The 21,100-nt window shown below is 41.0% G+C and overlaps 1 protein-coding gene across 1 annotated transcript in view; it reads left to right on the top strand.

The window, feature by feature from the left end:
* Positions 1-21,100, top strand: part of adgrb3 (adhesion G protein-coupled receptor B3) — a 396,998-nt gene that overhangs the window by 342,288 nt on the left and 33,610 nt on the right. Inside the window, 5 exon segments of the mRNA XM_031813016.1 lie at positions 6,833-6,967; positions 6,969-6,984; positions 13,885-13,954; positions 15,133-15,199; positions 17,793-17,878. Of these exon segments, the coding sequence (XP_031668876.1) occupies positions 6,833-6,967; positions 6,969-6,984; positions 13,885-13,954; positions 15,133-15,199; positions 17,793-17,878 (374 nt within the window).

The following is a 21,100-nucleotide window of genomic DNA, read 5'->3' as shown; positions in this document are numbered from 1 at the left end:
ACAAACACACACAAACACACACACACACACACACACACACACACACACACACACACACACACACACACACGACACACACACATACACACACACACACAAACACACACAAACACACGACCCACACACATACACACACACACACATGACACAGACACATACACACACACACACACACACACACACACACACACACACACACACACACACACACACACACACACACACACACACAGACACATACACACACACACACACACACACACACACAAACACACACACACACACACACACATGACACAGACACATACACACACACACACAAACACACACACGACACACACACATACACACACACACACAAACACACACAAACACACACACACACACACACACACACACAACACACACACACCCACACAGGCGTGCACACACACATACATGCACACACACACATTGACACACACCCGCGAGCACGTGCACACTCACACAGTCACACACACACAAACAGACACTCGCGCACACGCACAGTAGCATTAGCATGTCAATAAGACACACAGCCTCGTCCAGGTAATGTTGGATAAGAAGAAAACATAATTATATCAACAATATTTGAAATGGAGATTGGTGTTCTGGCATCATCTCTGGAGGTGGCTGTCTCAGCCGTGAAATACAGGCCCTGTCCAAAATGGCCCCCAAAGGGCACATAGGGTTCTGGGCAAAAGGAGTGCACTATAAAGTGTGCGATCTGGGATGCAGCGTTAGACTAACAAAGAGGTTAATTATCATGTTCTCTTGGTGTTTCCTTAACAAAAACATCTTTCAACTGTATCTCTGTGGATGGTACACTGGTTTGCTGCTGTGTGGAGAGAGAATGTGTTATAGAGTCTCCTTCAACACCTGTCTCTAGACCTACTGTCTGCTGTTTGGAAAGAGAATGTGTTATAGTTCTCCTTCAACACCTGTCTAGATCTACTGTCTGCTGTGTGGAGAGAGAATGTGTTATAGTTCTCCTTCAACACCTGTCTCTAGATCTACTATCTGCTGTGTGGAGAGAGAATGTGTTATAGTTCCTCTTCAACAGATGTCTCTAGATCTACTGTCTGCTGTGTGGAGAGAGAATGTGTTATAGTTCTCCTTCAACAGCTGTCTCTAGATCTACTGTCTGCTGTGTGGAGAGAGAATGTGTTATAGTTCTCCTTCAACACCTGTCTCTAGACCTACTGTCTGCTGTGTGGAGAGAGAATGTGTTATAAGACTCCTTCAACACCTGTCTAGATCTACTGTCTGCTGTGTGGAGAGAGAATGTGTTATAAGACTCCTTCAACACCTGTCTAGATCTACTGTCTGCTGTGTGGAGAGAGAATGTGTTATAGTTCTCCTTCAACAGCTGTCTCTAGACCTACTGTCTGCTGTGTGGAGAGAGAATGTGTTATAGTTCTCCTTCAACACCTGTCTCTAGATCTACTGTCTGCTGTTTCGAGAGAGAATGTGTTATAGTTTCCTTCAACACCTGTCTAGATCTACTGTCTGCTGTGTGGAGAGAGAATGTGTTATAAGACTCCTTCAACACCTGTCTAGATCTACTGCCTGCTGTGTGGAGAGAGAATGTGTTATAGTCATCTTCAACACCTGTCTCTAGATCTACTGTCTGCTGTGTGGAGAGAGAATGTGTTATTGTTCTCCTTCAACACCTGTCTCTAGACCTACTGTCTGCTGTGTGGAGAGAGAATGTGTTATAGTCTCCTTCAACACCTGTCTCTAGACCTACTGTCTGCTGTGTGGAGAGAGAATGTGTTATAGTCTCCTTCAACACCTGTCTCTAGACCTACTGTCTGCTGTGTGGAGAGAGAATGTGTTATAGTTCTCCTTCAACACCTGTCTAGATCTACTGTCTGCGTGTGGAGAGAGAATGTGTTATAAGACTCCTTCAACAGTCTGCCAGGCTGTCTGGTTCATATATACTGTCACTGAAACCATAAGAAGAAAGATCGAGAAAAGGAGGAGGAGGAGGAGGAGGAAGAGACTTTATGTAACGTAGCATTATGCAACATACACAAACACAACTACACACACACACACACACACACACACGCACGCACGCACGCACGCACGCACAGACACAACTACACACACACACACACACACACACACACACACACACACACACACACACACACACACACACACACACACACACACACCACACAACTACACACACACACACACACACACAACTACACACACACACAACTACACACACACACACACACACACAACTACACACACACACACACAACTACACACACACAACTACACACACACAACTACACGCACACAACTACACACACACAACTACACACACACACACCTGGGGGAAATCAGAATACAGCAATCTCTTTTTAATTACTTTGAATAAGGTAATGTCTTTCTGTTTAGATTTTCTTTCTAAATACATCTGACATGACTCACACCAAACAAATGTGGTTATTAATATATTTTAACCTTATTTTAACCTTTAACCTTTTAACCTTTATTTAGGCAAGGGGAGCCCCATTGAGACCAAGGTCTATGTTTTGAGGGAGCCCTTCACATAGTCCAATAAATGACCTAAAAGGACAGGAGCATTGGAAACACACACAGATGAATACAAATATGAATGGGTTCCATACCCTCATTCCAAAAACACACATTGCATGTCTTCGTGCTCATCTCCTCGAACTGAGAAAACATGACTCTATTTTAAATTATAGTGATGCAAACTGAGAGGTATAGGGAGATCATGTGGCATAATATTGGTGCGCTATCTCTTTCTAAAGCAGGCAGTTGTATAAGAGTTGAAAAGAGGACTATGTGTGTGCATGAATTCAGGGAAAACATTTGTCAGCCGCGTCCACAAAGGCGTGATTAAAATCCCTCCTGGCCATGGGTAAACATCACTTCATTTTCTCACATGGCCTGAGCATGGGTTAGTCAGTATCTCCAGTGGCTTCCATCAACATGGGTTAGTCAGTATCTCCAGTGGCTTCCATCAACATGGGTTAGTCAGTATCTCCAGTGGCTTCCATCAACATGGGTTAGTCAGTATCTCCAGTGGCTTCCATCAACATGGGTTAGTCAGTATCTCCAGTGGCTTCCATCAACATGGGTTAGTCAGTATCTCCAGTGGCTTCCATCAACATGGGTTAGTCAGTATCTCCAGTGGCTTCCATCAACATGGGTTAGTCAGTATCTCCAGTGGCTTCCATCAACATGGGTTAGTCAGTATCTCCAGTGGCTTCCATCAACATGGGTTAGTCAGTATCTACCGTGGCTTCCATCAACATGGGTTAGTCAGTATCTCCAGTGGCTTCCATCAACATGGGTTAGTCAGTATCTCCAGTGGCTTCCATCAACATGGGTTAGTCAGTATCTCCAGTGGCTTCCATCAACATGAAAGGTGCACTCTGCAATATATCCTGCTGTTCATTGGTCATTTCAATGAAAGCATCTCCAGCCTCATCCCTCAGCTTAATAGCAAACTACGTGACGGGGCTGCAGTTTTTTTCATTTTTGAATGAAGTATCTTTTCTAATTCAAGAGGATGGATGTGTTGCATGTTAATCTAATCACTATACAGTACAGTACAGTGTGGATGTCTTGGATTTGGAAGGAGCTGACACATGCTCAACTGTTTCCCCTTCTTTGTGTAATAACACTCAGATTACCACAGCTCAAAAACAGGAAGTACTGAAACCATAGAGTGTCTGAACTGACATCAGTTTAATCCTCTCACTACCCACTGTACATGTCACTTCCCTTTCACCAAGCTTATTAAGGCTACTTCTTAATTCACTGATCCTCTTTTTCATGGATTCACGGGCAAATTCAGGCTGTTGCTTTATCTGCTTAGAGGAAGAATAGTGATGGACAAGCGCGCGCACGCACGCACACACACACACACACACACACACACACACACACACACACACACACACACACACACACACACACACACACAGAGTTTTGTATTGCTATCCTTGTGGGGACCAAATAATTGATTTCCTGTCACGCCCTGACCTTAGAGAGCCATTTTATTTCTCTATTTGGTTTGGTCAGGGTGTGATGTGGGGTGGGCATTCTATGTTTTGTTTTCTATGTTTCATTATTTCTATGTTTTGGCCGGGTATGGTTCTCAATCAGGGACAGCTGTCCATCGTTGTCTCTGATTGGGAATCATACTTAAGCTTCACGGTACCCTGTCCTGAACAGTAATGGTACCCTGTCCTGAACAGTAATGGTACCCTGTCCTGAACAGTAATAGTACCCTGTCTCTAGCAGTAATGACACAGGGTACCATTACTGTTAGAGACAGGGTACCATTACTATTAGAGACAGGGTACTAATTACTGTTAGAGACAGGGTACTATTACTGTTAGAGACAGGGTACCATTACTGTTAGAGACAGGGTACTATTACTGTTAGAGACAGGGTACCATTACTGTTAGAGACAGGGTACCATTACTGTTAGAGACAGGGTACCATTACTGTTCAGGACAGGGTACCATTACTGTTAGAGACAGGGTACCATTACTGTTAGAGACAGGGTACTATTACTGTTAGAGACAGGGTACCATTACTGTTAGAGACAGGGTACCATTACTGTTAGAGACAGGGTACCATTACTGTTAGAGACAGGGTACCATTTCTGTTCAGGACAGGGTACCATTACTGTTAGAGACAGGATACCATTACTGTTAGAGACAGGGTACCATTACTGTTAGAGACAGGGTCCCATTACTGTTAGAGACAGGGTCCCATTACTGTTAGAGACAGGGTCCCATTACTGTTAGAGACAGGGTCCCATTACTGTTAGAGACAGGGTACCATTACTGTTAGAGACAGGGTACTATTACTGTTAGAGACAGGGTACCATTACTGTTAGAGACAGGGTACCATTACTGTTCAGGACAGGGTACCATTACTGTTAGAGACAGGGTCCCATTACTGTTAGAGACAGGGTCCCATTACTGTTAGAGACAGGGTACCATTACTGTTAGAGACAGGGTCCCATTACTGTTAGAGACAGGGTACCATTACTGTTAGAGACAGGGTCCCATTACTGTTAGAGACAGGGTACCATTACTGTTCAGGACAGGGTACCATTACTGTTAGAGACAGGGTACCATTACTGTTCAGGACAGGGTAACCATTACTGTTAGAGACAGGGTACCATTACTGTTAGAGACAGGGTACCATTACTGTTCAGGACAGGGTACCATTACTGTTCAGGACAGGGTACCATTACTGTTAGAGACAGGGTCCCATTACTGTTAGAGACAGGGTACCATTACTGTTAGAGACAGGGTACTATTACTGTTAGAGACAGGGTACCATTACTGTTAGAGACAGGGTACCATTACTGTTAGAGACAGGGTACCATTTCTGTTCAGGACAGGGTACCATTACTGTTAGAGACAGGATACCATTACTGTTAGAGACAGGGTACCATTACTGTTAGAGACAGGGTCCCATTACTGTTAGAGACAGGGTCCCATTACTGATAGAGACAGGGTCCCATTACTGTTAGAGACAGGGTCCCATTACTGTTAGAGACAGGGTACCATTACTGTTAGAGACAGGGTACTATTACTGTTAGAGACAGGGTACCATTACTGTTAGAGACAGGGTACCATTACTGTTCAGGACAGGGTACCATTACTGTTAGAGACAGGGTCCCATTACTGTTAGAGACAGGGTCCCATTACTGTTAGAGACAGGGTACCATTACTGTTAGAGACAGGGTACCATTACTGTTAGAGACAGGGTTCCATTACTGTTAGAGACAGGGTACTATTACTGTTAGAGACAGGGTCCCATTACTGTTAGAGACAGGGTACCATTACTGTTAGAGACAGGGTACCATTACTGTTAGAGACAGGGTACCATTACTGTTAGAGACAGGGTACTATTACTGCTAGAGACAGGGTACTATTACTGTTCTGGACAGGGCACCATTACTGCTAGAGACAGGGTACCATTACTGTTAGAGACAGGGTACTATTACTGCTAGAGACAGGGTACTATTACTGTTCAGGACAGGGTACCATTACTGTTAGAGACAGGGTCCCATTACTGTTAGAGACAGGGTACCATTACTGTTCAGGACAGGGTACCATTACTGTTAGAGACAGGGTACCATTACTGTTCAGGACAGGGTACCATTACTGTTAGAGACAGGGTACCATTACTGTTAGAGACAGGGTACCATTACTGTTCAGGACAGGGTACCATTACTGTTCAGGACAGGGTACCATTACTGTTAGAGACAGGGTCCCATTACTGTTAGAGACAGGGTACCATTACTGTTAGAGACAGGGTACTATTACTGTTAGAGACAGGGTCCCATTACTGTTAGAGACAGGGTCCCATTATAAAATGTATTTGTCTAACTAACCAATATACCATTTAGCAGAAGCTTTATATTTGCAGTTCAGACCTACTGTGTTTTATACCTGAGTAGAATAGTTATACGACACTCGATGCTTTTCTGACTGCTTTTATGTGATCAAACTGTGGTGCATTATGGGAATCACAGAATTGACACAGTCAATTCTTCTAATAATCTTAGGCTCGTATGTGCTGATCTAGGATCAGGTCCTCCTCATCCATATACGTAATTCATTATTATCTAAAAGATCAAACGGATCCTATATCAGCTATCCCACTCTGAGACGCTTTGTGAATACTGGTCTATGAAGTTGATGTTATTGGCCATTGCTGTCCCGCTCACTCATGTTCTTCACAAGGTTTTACCATCCAGAACCTCATTGTCCCTTTTCTTGGTCATGAACAGGGTGTCTGTACCATGACAACAGCCTTCCTTCACTTCTTCTTTCTGGCGTCGTTCTGCTGGGTCCTGACGGAGGCTTGGCAGTCCTACATGGCCGTTACTGGGAAGGTCCGCACCAGGCTCATCAGGAAGAGGTTCCCTCTGTCTGGGATGGGGTGAGTGTCTCTGTCTGGGATGGGGAGAGTGTCTCTGTCTGGGATGGGGTGAGTGTCTCTGTCTGGGATGGGGTGAGTGTCTCTGTCTCATGGGTCATGACTCTGAAATGTCTTGTCTCTCTCTATTGGTTCGTAGCTCTGTTTCTTTAATGTGTCTATTTATCTCTCTGCCCCTCCCTTATCTCTCCTCTCTCTCTCTCTCCTCTCTCTCTCTCTCTCTCTCTCTCTCTCTCTCTCTCTCTCTCTCGCTCTCTCTTCATCTGGGATGTTGTTGTCTCTGTCGTCCTCCTGTCAGCTAGGTTCTGTGTTGCAGTGCTGATGTGCTCCCTCCATTCCAACTCTCCTAGGGATCTGTAGCTGATAGCTAGGATTTACCAAGGCCTCTGCAGTGTTTTAGCACAGCGAGGCTTGTCTTGTTGTTGTTGTTTTTTTCAGGGTACAGCTAGCTAAACGAGAGTCATAAAGGAAAGTAGTGTATGTATGATTATTATTAAGTATGTCTATATAGATATACATCAGGCCACAGAGAGAGAGAGAGAGAGAGAGAGAGAGAGAGAGAGAGAGAGAGAGAGGGAGAGAGGGAGAGAGAGATAGAGAGAGAAGAGAAGAGAGAGAGAGGAGAGGGGAGAGAGAGAAGTGAGGAGCGAGAGAGAAGAGAGAGTGAGAGAGAGTGAGAGAGAAGGAGAGAGAGAGAGAGAGGAGAGAGAGAGAGGAATGGACTACCAGTATACAGTGATGCTCTAGCAGGGGCCGGGCTGTGTGTGTAGACTACTGTGAGAGGAGTGAGAGAGAGAGGTGACTCTCTAGCAGGGGGCTGTGCTGTGTGTGTAGATACTGTGAGAGGAGGGAGAGAGAGAGAGACTCTAGCAGGGGCTGTGCTGTGTGTGTAGACTACTGTGAGAGGAGGGAGAGAGAGAGATGACTCTCTAGCAGGGGCCGTTGCTTGGTGTGTAGGCTACTGTGAGAGGAGGGAGAGAGGTGATGCTCTAGCAGGGGCTGGGCTGTGTGTGTAGGCTACTGTGAGTGGAGGGAGAGGAGGTGATGCTGTAGCAGGGACCGAGCTCTATGTGTAGGCTACTGTGAGTGGAGGGAGAGAGAGTGATGCTGTAGCAGGGACCGGGCTCTATGTGTAGGCTACTGTGAGAGGAGGAGGAGAGAGTGAGGTGATGACTCTGTAGCAGGGGCCTGGCTGTGTGTGTAGACTACTGTGAGTGTGAGCAAGTGACACAGGAACAGGGAGGAGGGAGGGGAGAGATGAGATACCTCAACCAACCAAGCCAACTCTCGCTTTGTAGTAGACTAATAGCTAGGTAGCTAGGCTAATTATCATCCAATATGATTGACGTAGTATCTGTCTTGACTGCAATCAAACAGGAGAAGCTAGTTAAGCTAGCTAGCTAGGCTAATTATCATCCAATATGATGATGTAGATCTGTCTTGACTGCATCAAACAGGGAGAAGCTAGTTAAGCTAGCTAGCTAGGCTAATTATCATCCAATATGATGATGTAGTATCTGTCTTGACTGCATCAAACAGGGAGAAGCTACTTAAGCTAGCTAGCTAGGCTAATTATCATCCAATATGATGATGTAGTATCTGTCTTGACTGCATCAAACAGGGAGAAGCTAGTTAAGCTAGCTAGCTAGGCTAATTATCATCCAATATGATGACGTAGTATCTGTCTTGGCTGCATCAAACAGGGGAGAAGCTAGTTAAGCTAGCTAGCTAGGCTAATTATCATCCAATATGATGACGTAGTATCTGTCTTGGCTGCATCAAACAGGGAGAAGCTAGTTAAGCTAGCTAGCTAGGCTAATTATCATCCAATATGATGACGTAGTATCTGTCTTGGCTGCATCAAACAGGGAGAAGCTAGTTAAGCTAGCTAGCTAGGCTAACTGAGGCTGCATGCACTTTCTCTTCCTACAAACAACAACTCCATTCAGAATATAATGTAGCAGGCTACCTGTTGGCTCTGGGTCGTTGTAGCCTGTCCTTTTCCTTTGAAGGGAAATTAAAACATTTTTACCATTTTTTAATCTTCATCATCCCCAACATCAACATGTGAAAATGGTGTGTTTCTTTATTTTGTAGTAAAAAAAAGAAGATAGGTGTTTCCAGTGACCAACCAATTAGAAGGCGAAGTAAAATTACAAGATGCACACGGATGGTGTCATTGGAAACACTTATCTTCCTGTATCTTCTTTACTACAAATCATAGAAACACTCCATTTTAACATATGTTGATGTTGAATTAACATATGTTGATTCCATCATTTTAATGACATCTTCCATTGATTAGATATCTCCTAACGTTTGTGCCACACAGAGGCTCTATGACTGTAGCCTATTGCCGCTTTGATGACTTCTGATTGGCCAACAACAACAACATGCTACATGCGCCCCTCTCGTGAAAAGCAAAGAGCAGCAGCATAAATTATACCATTTCTCTCTGTCTCTACTGCAGCAGTCGTGTTCTGATCTGTATGGGTCCTTCTGGACAAATCAGTTAAAATGACACATACCAGAGACCCATGACATTCATATCAGATCCGACAGTATTTAGAATTCTGGATCCAGACAGGCTCTGGTCCCGGATCAGGTCTCAGGTATTCGGGTACAGGTGGGTCTGTGAAGACCTCTACGGACGTCTCATCCAAGGACCTCTTACTTACAGCAAAGACACTTCCCAAATCTCTATTAAGAATCCAATTGATTACGAAAGAGCCCACACACTCATTCCTCCTGTTACCTAGCAACAAACACGACTCTCTCTCTTCATTCGTCATTGCAGTTCTAGGCCGAACTACAATAGGGACAATGTTACCGATAAAGCAAATTGAAATTGAATAGAGAGAGAGAGAGAGAGAGAGAGAGAGACAGAGAGAGAGAGAGAGACAGAGAGAGAGAGAGAGACAGAGAGAGACAGAGAGAGAGACAGAGAGAGAGAGAGAGAGAGAGAGAGGTGAATAGGTAAAGGCTGATATATATAGACAGTCTAAATGTAAATGATAAAATCATGTGGTCTTGGTCGATGTTAGAAGGTTAGATGTTGTATGGTCATGTTAGGCGAGAAGAAAATAGATGAGTTGTATCTGTGCTGTATTTTCTGTCCTGCAACTGCACAGAACTTAATATGAGAGGATGTCTCTGAGAACAAATGACAGTAAACTCATCCATTGTAGCATCTCTGTAGACGTATCCATTGTAGCATCTCTGTAGACTCATCCATTGTAGCATCTCTGTAGACTCATCCATTGTAACATCTCTGTAGACTCATCCATTGTAGCATCTCTGCAGACTCATCCATTGTAGCAGCTCTGTAGACTCATCCAGTGTAGCATCTTTGTAGACTCATCCATTGTAGCAGCTCTGTAGACTCATCCAGTGTAGCATCTTTGTAGACTCATCCATTGTAGCAGCTCTGTAGACTCATCCATTGTAGCAGCTCTGTGAGGATACGATACTGTCATGGGTTTGTTTTCTATGAAAGTATGAGTCAACAGTTATCTCTGTGGGGTTTATAGTTTAAAGTAGGAATTGATTTTCTCATCTTGTTCAGATTGTAAATATTAGCTTTTTTTTTTTACAGTAAATCAAGCAACGTTGGTGTGTGTGCTTAGCGTGTGTTTACATGAACGTGTGTGTAGATCAGAGCTCTGGAGGCTACGTGATTTATGCCATAGCGCCGTACATTAGAGGCCCATTTACCTCTTCAGTACTGGGAGAGACAAGTGGACGACCACAAGGTCTCTGCCCCCACCTCCAGGAAATGTGACTGCATCAGTAAATCCCTCCCAGACTCTGTGTGTGTGTGTGTGTGTGTGTGTGTGTGTGTGTGTGTGTGTGTGTGTGTGTGTGTGTGTGTGTGTGTGTGTGTGTGTGTGTGTGTGTGTGTGTGTGTGTGTGTGTGTGTGTGTGTGTGTGTGTGTGTGTGTGTGTGTGTGTGTGTGTGTGTGTGTTTTTTCCCGGGCCATGCCGAGAGGGAAGGTGTTTATATTCCAGGATGGACTGCAACAATCCATAACAGAGATCCAGGTGGTGTAGAGGTGGAACAATTCCCATGTCCTAGAGGGAGAGACCCACTGTAGTCTCTCATAGGGATTGTTTTCATTGTGTTACTGTGTGTGTAGGTAGCACTGCTCTTAAAGCTAGAATCCCACATTGAAACAACAACAAAGTGGTCACCCCTCCTCTGTTTTGGAAAAAGAAAGTTGAGTGACGGGCCTGAAGAAATGTAACCACATTCAAATGCATAGATGTATCTACGGATGTAAGGACTGACCCTCCATGAACTCAAGTTATAAAATATAGTTTTTGGGGCGGCAGGTAGCCTAGTGGTTAGAGCGTTGTGTCAGTAAACAGCAGGTAGCCTAGTGGTTAGAGCGTTGTGTCAGTAACCAGCAGGTAGCCTAGTGGTTAGAGCGTTGTGTCAGTAACCAGCAGGTAGCCTAGTGGTTAGAGCGTTGTGTCAGTAACCAGCAGGTAGCCTAGTGGTTAGAGCATTGTGTCAGTAACCAGCAGGTAGCCTAGTGGTTAGAGCGTTGTGTCAGTAACCAGCAGGTAGCCTAGTGCTTCTACACCTGCATTGCTTGCTGTTTGGGGTTTTAGGCTGGGTTTCTGTACAGCACTTTGAGATATCAGCTGATGTACGAAGGGCTATATAAATAAATTTGATTTGACTTGTTTTGATTTAGTGGTTAGAGTGTTGGGCCAGTAACCAGCAGGTAGCCTAGTGGTTAGAGCATTGGGCCAGTAACCAGCAGGTAGCCTAGTGGTTAGAGCGTTGGGCCAGTAACCAGCAGGTAGCCTAGTGGTTAGAGCATTGGACCAGTAACCAGCAGGTAGCCTAGTGGTTAGAGCGTTGGGCCAGTAACCAGCAGGTAGCCTAGTGGTTAGAGCGTTGGGCCAATAACCAGCAGGTAGCCTAGTGGTTAGAGCATTGTGTCAGTAACCAGAAGGTTGCTTGATCGAATCCCTGAGCTGACAAGGTAAAAATCTGTCGTTCAGCTCCTGAACAAGGCAGTTAACTCACTGTTCCCCGGTAGGCCGTCATTGTAAATATGAATTTGTTCTTAACTGACTTGCCTAGTTTAATAAAAGTGTATTTAACCGGGGACATTTCTCGTGTGGGGCGACCATCATAACCACTACACTACGGAAACTGCTGGCAGAAGCAGCTACAAGGAGCTAACTGTATTTTACTGATATTCTTTGCATTTAAATTTACCCCCATTATGAGGCATTCATGAAAAGCAGTTCTCTGTTACAAATCAGGTACTTCTCACGTGTCAGATATCTCTTGTGGACCCAGTTTTGAACTGGAGACATATCTTGTGTGAGTCAAGCATGAAAAGCACTCGACTCTACTGAAACTGAGAGTTCAAGAATCTACAAGGAGTAATAAGAATTTCACTGATATTCTTTGCATGTAATTCCCATAATGAGGTATTCAAGAAAAGCAGCATTCTCTGTTACAAATCAGGTGATTCTCGTATGTATCAGAGAAATGTGTTTTTGCACCGGGGACCTTTCTCGTGTGAGGCAAACGTGATAACCACTACATTACGGAAACTGCTGTTTGAATTAGTAAACGGAATCATTTTCTGAGGCTATACAGTGTTTGTTTACATTTACATTTTGTACAAACATTGGGGTAAATCATACTTATATTCGTGGTTCTGACGGGGTACGACAGTTGAACTAAGCTCATGAGGCATTTATAAGTTATATTCTTCAAGAATCAATGGGTATATATCATTCATTTATAAAACAAAAAATTGATCTAGCAACTAAGGATTCTATCTTTAAATACACTAAGCTTCTTATCTTGACTGGAGTTCTATCTGCAGAACACTGCCTCTATGGAGCTAATGATGAAGGAGATAGTTAACCTGCACATTCTGGATGACATTCTGGATGACATTCTGGATGACATTCTGGATGACATTCTGGATGACATTCTGGATGACGGCTGTATGACATTCTGTATGATATTCTGTATGATGGCTGTATGACATTCTGTATGACATTCTGGATGACATTCTGTATGACGGCTGTATGACATTCTGTATGACATTCTGTATGACATTCTGGATGACATTCTGGATGACATTCTGTATGACGGCTGTATGACATTCTGTATGACATTCTGTATCACATTCTGTATCACATTCTGGATGACATTCTGTATGACGGCTGTATGACATTCTGTATGACATTCTGTATGACGGCTGTATGACATTCTGTATGACGGCTGTATGACATTCTGTATGACATTCTGTATGACGGCTGTATGACATTCTGTATGATGGCTGTATGACGGCTGTATGACATTCTGTATGATGGCTGTATGACGGCTGTATGACATTCTGTATGACATTCTGCATGACGGCTGTATGACATTCTGTATGACATTCTGTATGACATTCTGTATTACATTCTGCATGACGGCTGTATGACGGCTGCATGACGGCTGTATGACGGCTGTATGACATTCTGTATGACATCCTGTATGACATTCTGTATGACATTCTGTATGACATTCTGTATGATGGCTGTATGACATTCTGTATGACATTCTGTATGACATTCTGTATGACATTCTGTATGACATTCTGTATGATGGCTGTATGACATTCTGTATGACATTCTGCATGACGGCTGTATGACATTCTGTATGACATTCTGCATGACGGCTGTATGACATTCTGTATGACGGCTGTATGACATTCTGTATGACATTCTGCATGACGGCTGTATGACATTCTGTATGACATTCTGTATGACGGCTGTATGACATTCTGTATGACATTCTGCATGACGGCTGTACGGCACAATGAAACAAGCATTCAGAACTACCTGTCTTATTGTTCATGTGTTCGTTCTTGTCTTTTTCAGGATTACCTGCCTTGGTGGTTGCCGTCTCAATGGGATTCACCAAAGCAAAAGGCTATGGGACACCCCAATAGTATGTGTTTTTCTCACTTCTTTCTACCTATGTGTCACCTTGGTAGTTCTGATATTTTAGTAAAGATTATAATGTATAGCATGTGGCATTTGCTCATGGTTATCACTGTCTATATTGAACGGTAGTGTATATGCAAAACATTTACATTTGACATTTTAGTGATTAAGCAGATGCTGTTATGCAGAGAGACTTACTGGTGGTGCATTCATCCTAAGATAGCTGGTTGGGACAACAACATATCACAGTTAAAAATATTGCATTCCATCTAAACAGTGGATATATATAGCGTTTTGCAAAGAAATATTGTTTTATTTCACATCTAAAATCTGTGAATTAAAAAAATCTGAGAGCAATAATATATTAAACACACATGAATGTACCCACATGCAATGATTTCTGAAGAAAAAACACAAATGTGAAAACTTGGTTAGGCTAGGGTGAACCCTACAAACCTGACAAACCCCCAAGACAACCCCAGTGGGCATTTTAAAAGATTGTGACAAACCCCCATCTCGTCCTGAGTTGTGTCCCAGCTGAATACTAGTACATAAACCATGTTTTAAAACTCTCGTTAGCATTTTATTCCCCAGTAAAACTTTCTGGAGCAGAACCACAGCATATGCCTGTACTCCCTTGACACTGGAGGATAACACAACTGTATGCAGCTGTGCACCATTAAGTTGATGTGATTCTGGGGTTTCATTTCTTTGTGGGAGTTGGTTCGCTAGCTGATGTCTCCTCTTCTCCTCTCCGCTCTTATCCAATCCAATCCTCTTCTCTTCTCTTCTCTTCTCTTCTCTTCTCTTCTCTTCTCTTCTCTTCTCTTCTCTTCTCTTCTCTTCTCTTCTCTTCTCTTCTCTTCTCTTCTCTTCTCTTCTCTTCTCTTCTCTTCTCTTCTCTTCTCTTCTCTTCTCTTCTCTTCTCTTCTCTTCTCTTCTCTTCTCTTCTCTTCTCTTCTCTTCTCTTCTCTTCTCTTCTCTTCTCTTCTCTTCTCTTCTCTTCTCTTCTCTTCTCTTCTCTCTCTTCTCTTCTCTTCTCTTCTCTTCTCTATCTCTCACTCCACTCTTCTCTTCTCTTCTCTTCTCTTCTCCTCTTCTCTCTTCTCCTCTCTGCTCTTCTCCTCTCTGCTCCTCTCCTCTCTTTTCCTCTCCTCCTTTCCTCTCATCCTCTCTCTACAGCTGCTGGCTATCTCTAGAAGGTGGTCTCCTGTATGCCTTTGTTGGACCGGCAGCAGCAGTGGTTCTGGTATGTATTATAGTATATACTACTGCTGATTAAAGTACATATTATAGTATTATACTACTGCTGATTAAAGTACATATTATAGTATTATAGTACTGCTGATTACAGTGTGTATTTATTATTACAGTACTGCTGATTACAGTGTGTTTTATAGTATTACAGTACTGCTGATTAAAGTACATATTATAGTATTATAGTACTGCTGATTACAGTGTGTATTTATTATTACAGTACTGCTGATTACAGTGTGTTTTATAGTATTATACTACTGCTGATTAAAGTACATATTATAGTATTATACTACTGCTGATTAAAGTACATATTATAGTATTACAGTACTGCTGATTACAGTGTGTTTTATAGTATTACGGTACTGTAGATTAAAGTATGTATTATAGTATTACATTACTGCTCATTAAAGTATGTTTTATAGTATTACATTACTGCTCATTAAAGTATGCATTATAGTATTACAGTATTGTAGATTAAAGTATGTATTATAGTATTACAGTGCCTAAGGGAGAAGGCTTGCAGTATCATTGTATGTTTAGGTTAAGTTCTATTCAAGGTTGAAGGTGTCTTAATTATCCCATACATAATATTGGTTTACAGGCAGGATGAGCATACAGTACATACAGTACATACTGCACATACTATCACATATAAAACATAGGCTACTCATTTGTTGCCTTGTTGGTTATTGTTGTAAATGTACATTTTGTAAAACTGGAAGTGTTGAAAGAAAGGTCAATTCTTAATATTTACTGCAATCACTGTCTACACTCTTAGAAAAAAAGGTGCTATCTAGGCCCTAAAAGGTTTTTGGGGCTGTGCCCATAGGAGAACCCTTTGAAGAACCCTTTTGGATTCCATTGAAAAAACCTTTCTGCAGAAGGTTCTACCTGGAACCAAAAAGGGTTCTACCTGGAACCAAAAAGGAAAATTGATCCTATGGGACTAGCCTTTTTGCTAAGAGTGTAGCCTCCTTCCAAAATCTTGACATTTTTCATCAAAGCAGTAAGCACTGATTAAATTATATTCAAAATATGTGATTTATCCCACAAGGGGCAATTATTGCAAATCTGGTGTTAGTGTTTGAGTTACTGTTTGTCTAAGGAGGTGCTTGTGCTTTGTAAAATAACAGCAGCTGCTGTCAGACAGACAAAGCCTCCCTGAAGGCTCTGGTGTTGGATTGAGGGGAACATAGAGGTCAGGTCTTGCGAGTTAGTACATGTAATGTCAGTGCCATGAGTAAGTCATACAGCCCTAGATGTCACTTTACAACAGAGGAGAGGAAGAATAGAGGAGAGATATCATAATATAGAGAGATCATAATATAGAGAGATCATAATATAGAGAGATCATAATATAGAGAGATCATAATATAGAGAGATCATAATATAGAGAGATCATAATATAGAGAGATCATAATATAGAGAGATCATAATATAGAGAGATCATAATATAGAGAGATCATAATATAGAGAGATCATTATATAGAGAGATCATTATATAGAGAGATCATTATATAGAGAGATCATTATATAGAGAGATCATAATATAGAGAGATCATAATATAGAGAGATCATAATATAGAGAGATCATTATATAGAGAGATCATAATATAGAGAGATCATAATATAGAGAGATCATAATATAGAGAGATCATTATATAGAGAGATCATTATATAGAGAGATCATTATATAGAGAGATCATAATATAGAGAGATCATTATATAGAGAGATCAGAATAGAGGAGAGAGATCATACTAGAGGAGAGAGATCAGAATAGAGGAGAGACAGAATGTGTACGGTACACTAATGATGTCAATCCCCTTTTGTATTTCACAAGGATAATAACATCTTATTGACATACTAATGCAGCTAAGTGTCTTTAGATGTGACATTGTTCCCTCACCTTATTCCAGGGCTGAGGTCCATTCCATTAGGAGGATTGAAGTTGGAATCCAAATGTCTGTTTACTTCCTTTATTGAAATGGAAGTGACCCCAATCCTGTCTTGTTCCCCCTCTATGAAAATGTCTCCCTTCAGACCTTGACAGTGTCCTCTTAGTGTAATGGAGTTGTGTTGGTGAGTGGGAGAGCCAGGCTGATTCTCACCAGTTACACTGCTTTTCTCTGGAAACAGGTCAATATCAGGGAGTGTAACTAGTTATATATTTTCATTCGTCTCTGGGATTCAAACCGGCAACCTTTCAGTTACTGGCCCAGTGCTTTGAACCGGTAGCCCCATATGACTAAATATATTAAAGTTTCCCTCAGGTATATGACTAAATATAGTCAGGTTTCCCTCAGGTATATGACTAAATATATTCAAGATTCCCTCAGGTATATGACTAAATATATTCAGGTTTCCCTCAGGTACATGACTAAATATATTCAGGTTTCCTTCAGGTTTATGACTAAATATATTCAGGTTTCCCTCAGGTACATGACTAAATATATTCAGGTTTCCCTCAGGTACATGACTATACAGTATATATTCAGGTTTCCTTCAGGTTTATGACTAGATATATTCAGGTTTCCCTCAGGTATATGAATATATATATGTGAAGGTGGTCCTTCTCTATGAACAGGTCAACATGGTGATTGGTATCCTGGTGTTCAACAAGCTGGTCTCCAGAGACGGGATTCTGGAGAAGAAGCCGAAGCATCGAGCTGGGTAAGAAACCACCTACAGCAAAGATATAGAATCTCTATTCTATTCTATTTCTATGACTTGTAGTATGTCTGAAGCAGCTGGGTAAGAGAGCACCTACTTATAAAATACATCGTGATACACAACAAAGACAGACAGCAACTAGTTATTCTTCCTTATTTAGTTATACTTCCTTATATGGCCATTGAAACACTCCGTGTTGGCTGGAGTGTTGACTGTATAGTCCTAAGATCTGCAGTGGTCTACTTCTCCAGTCCTTTAGTGTACATCGTAGTCTGACTCCCCCTCACCACACATTCACACAGACCCTCTGAATCTCTTCATTTTCCATATGGAGATTAGGCCTCGTTCTTTACTCTGTCTGATGGGAGGCCATTAGAGGCATCAACATAAAGAGGTCACATCTCTCTGGGGGAGACGACGTGTGTGTGTGTGTGTGTGTGTGTGTGGAGAGTAGGGGGGAGACGTGGCAGAATCAGTCCATAATGAAAATTGTTTACAACGCCCACCACCCACAGGTCCCCAGATTGGCCCTGACTACTACTAACAAGATACAGAGCTGGAATGAGTTATTTTCTGTCGTCTTCTTGTTGGTTGGTACACCAGCATCCCTCTTAAACAGCCCCACATAAAGACTGGTTTATACTCGGTCTAACAACATGTCTGTAGACCACTAGAATGTGACAACTGTCCACAGACAGTCCTTAGATCTACTGTAAACCAGCCTTATGTCATCTTGTCATGTGTTTTTAGAACACGTTGGCCCTGCCTGACTACTACTAGTGTGATACAGAAAGTTGGGATGCCATTCCTAGTGATGTTTTTGTCACTAACGTCATTTTATGTCGTCATCTTGATGCGTGTTAATCCCAAAACCCTCTACAACACCCACGCTAACATTGGCCATGTCTGTCTGGAAATTTCTAACATGAAAAGTTGTGGGTGCTCCTGTTTTTTCTTAACCCTTGTGTGGTGTTGAGGTCTGTGGGGCCCATTTTCAGTGTTTACTAAATGAAAAATGCAATGAATGATTTTTTTCAATCTGGACTCTTTGGCCTTGGCTCATTTTCTGTGAAGAACATGTAAAAGAACAGCTTTTCATTGAGTGCCCACTGTGAAACTACACAATACAGGTTTTATTTATTGTATTGATTTTATTTAACCTTTCACTTGGCAAGTCTTGCGGGAACCTGCACCATGTTATTACAGTATATTATTACATTATATTATTACATTATATTATTACATTATATTATTACAATATATTATTACAATATATTATACAATATGTTATTACATTATATTATTACAATATATTATTACAATATATTATTACATTATATTATTACAATATATTATTACATTATATTATTACAATATATTATTACAATATATTATTACAATATATTATTACAATATATTATTACAATATGTTATTACATTATATTATTACAATATATTATTACAATATATTATTACATTATATTATTACAATATATTATTACATTATATTATTACAATATATATTACAATATATTATTACATTATTATACAATATATTACAATATATTACATTATATTATTACAATATATTATTACAATATATTATTACATTATATTATTACAATATATTATTACATTATATATTACAATATATTATTACATATATTATAATATATTACATTATATTACATTACATATTATTACATTATATTATTACAATATATTATTACAATATATTATTACATTATATTATTACAATATATTATTACATTATATTATTACAATATATTATTACATTATATTATTACATTACATTATATTATTACATTATATTATTACAATATATTATTACATTATATTATTACAATATATTATTACATTATATTATTACATTACATTATATTATTACATTATATTATTACAATATATTATTACATTATATTATTACATTATATTATTACAATATATTATTACATTATATTATTACAATATATTATTACAATATATTATTACATTATATTATTACATTACATTATATTATTACATTATATTATTACAATATATTATTACATTATTACAATATATTATTACATTATATTATTACATTATATTATTACAGTATATTATTACATTATATTATTACAATATATTATTACATTATATTATTACAATATATTATTACAATATATTATTACAATATATTATTACATTATATTATTACAATATATTATTACAATATATTATTACATTATATTATTTCAATATATTATTACATTATATTATTACAATATATTATTACAATATATTATTTCAATATATTATTTCGATACATTGTACAAAAAAAAACATTTTTCCAAACTCTCCCCCAGCCAGGTGCAAATTGGGTGAGGTACACAACAGAGAAATAGCTTTGCATGTGTGGCTCCTTACCACAATGAATCAGTAAGGCAAAAATAATCTCTGCTCAGAGAGACTTCAAAATAATTTTTGCAGAGAGAGAAGCTGGTGTGGAAAGAGTGTTTTCCACTTTGGAAGATGAAGCATTTTCAGAATATGAGGATCATGTCTCTGTCAATTCAGAGTTTGACAGTGAGTTGGAAGAATAGGATGAGATTGACCCTCAGCCAGCCCCAGGACCAGCAAGTCAGCAACCAGCCCCAGGACCAGCCCGTCAGCAACCAGCCCCAGGACCAGCCCGTCAGCAACCAGGACCAGCCCATCAGCAACCAGGACCAGCCCGTCAGCAATCAGCCCGAGGACCAGCCCGTCAGCAACCAGCCCCAGGACCAGCCCGTCAGCAATCAGCCCCAGGACCAGCCCGTCAGCAACCAGCCCCAGGACCAGCCCGTCAGCAACCAGGACCAGCCTGTCAGCAACCAGCCCCAGGACCAGCCCATCAGCAACCAGCCCCAGGACCAGCCCTTCAGCAACCAACCAGCCCATCAGCAACCAGCCCCAGGACCAGCCCGTCAGCAACCAGGACCAGCCCTTCAGAAACCAGCCCCAGGAACAGCCCATCAGCAGCCAACCATACCCAGGACCAGTCCGTCAGCAGCCAACCATACCCAGGACCAGTCTGTCAGCAACCTACAGGAGGAGAAATATGGATGTCAAAATAATTGTGAAATTGAATGGTCTTCTTGTCCAAGGAATGGACCACCCCTCATGGCTGCCAATGTGATAAAGATACACCCAGGACCATCCCTCATGACTGCCAATGTG

This window comes from Oncorhynchus kisutch, unplaced genomic scaffold, assembly GCF_002021735.2.
Source record: "Oncorhynchus kisutch isolate 150728-3 unplaced genomic scaffold, Okis_V2 Okis04b-Okis11a_hom, whole genome shotgun sequence".
NCBI classification, from domain to species: Eukaryota; Metazoa; Chordata; class Actinopteri; order Salmoniformes; family Salmonidae; genus Oncorhynchus; species Oncorhynchus kisutch.
The sequence above is the reverse complement of the archived record's forward strand: the minus strand, read 5'-3'. Positions and strand labels throughout refer to the sequence as shown.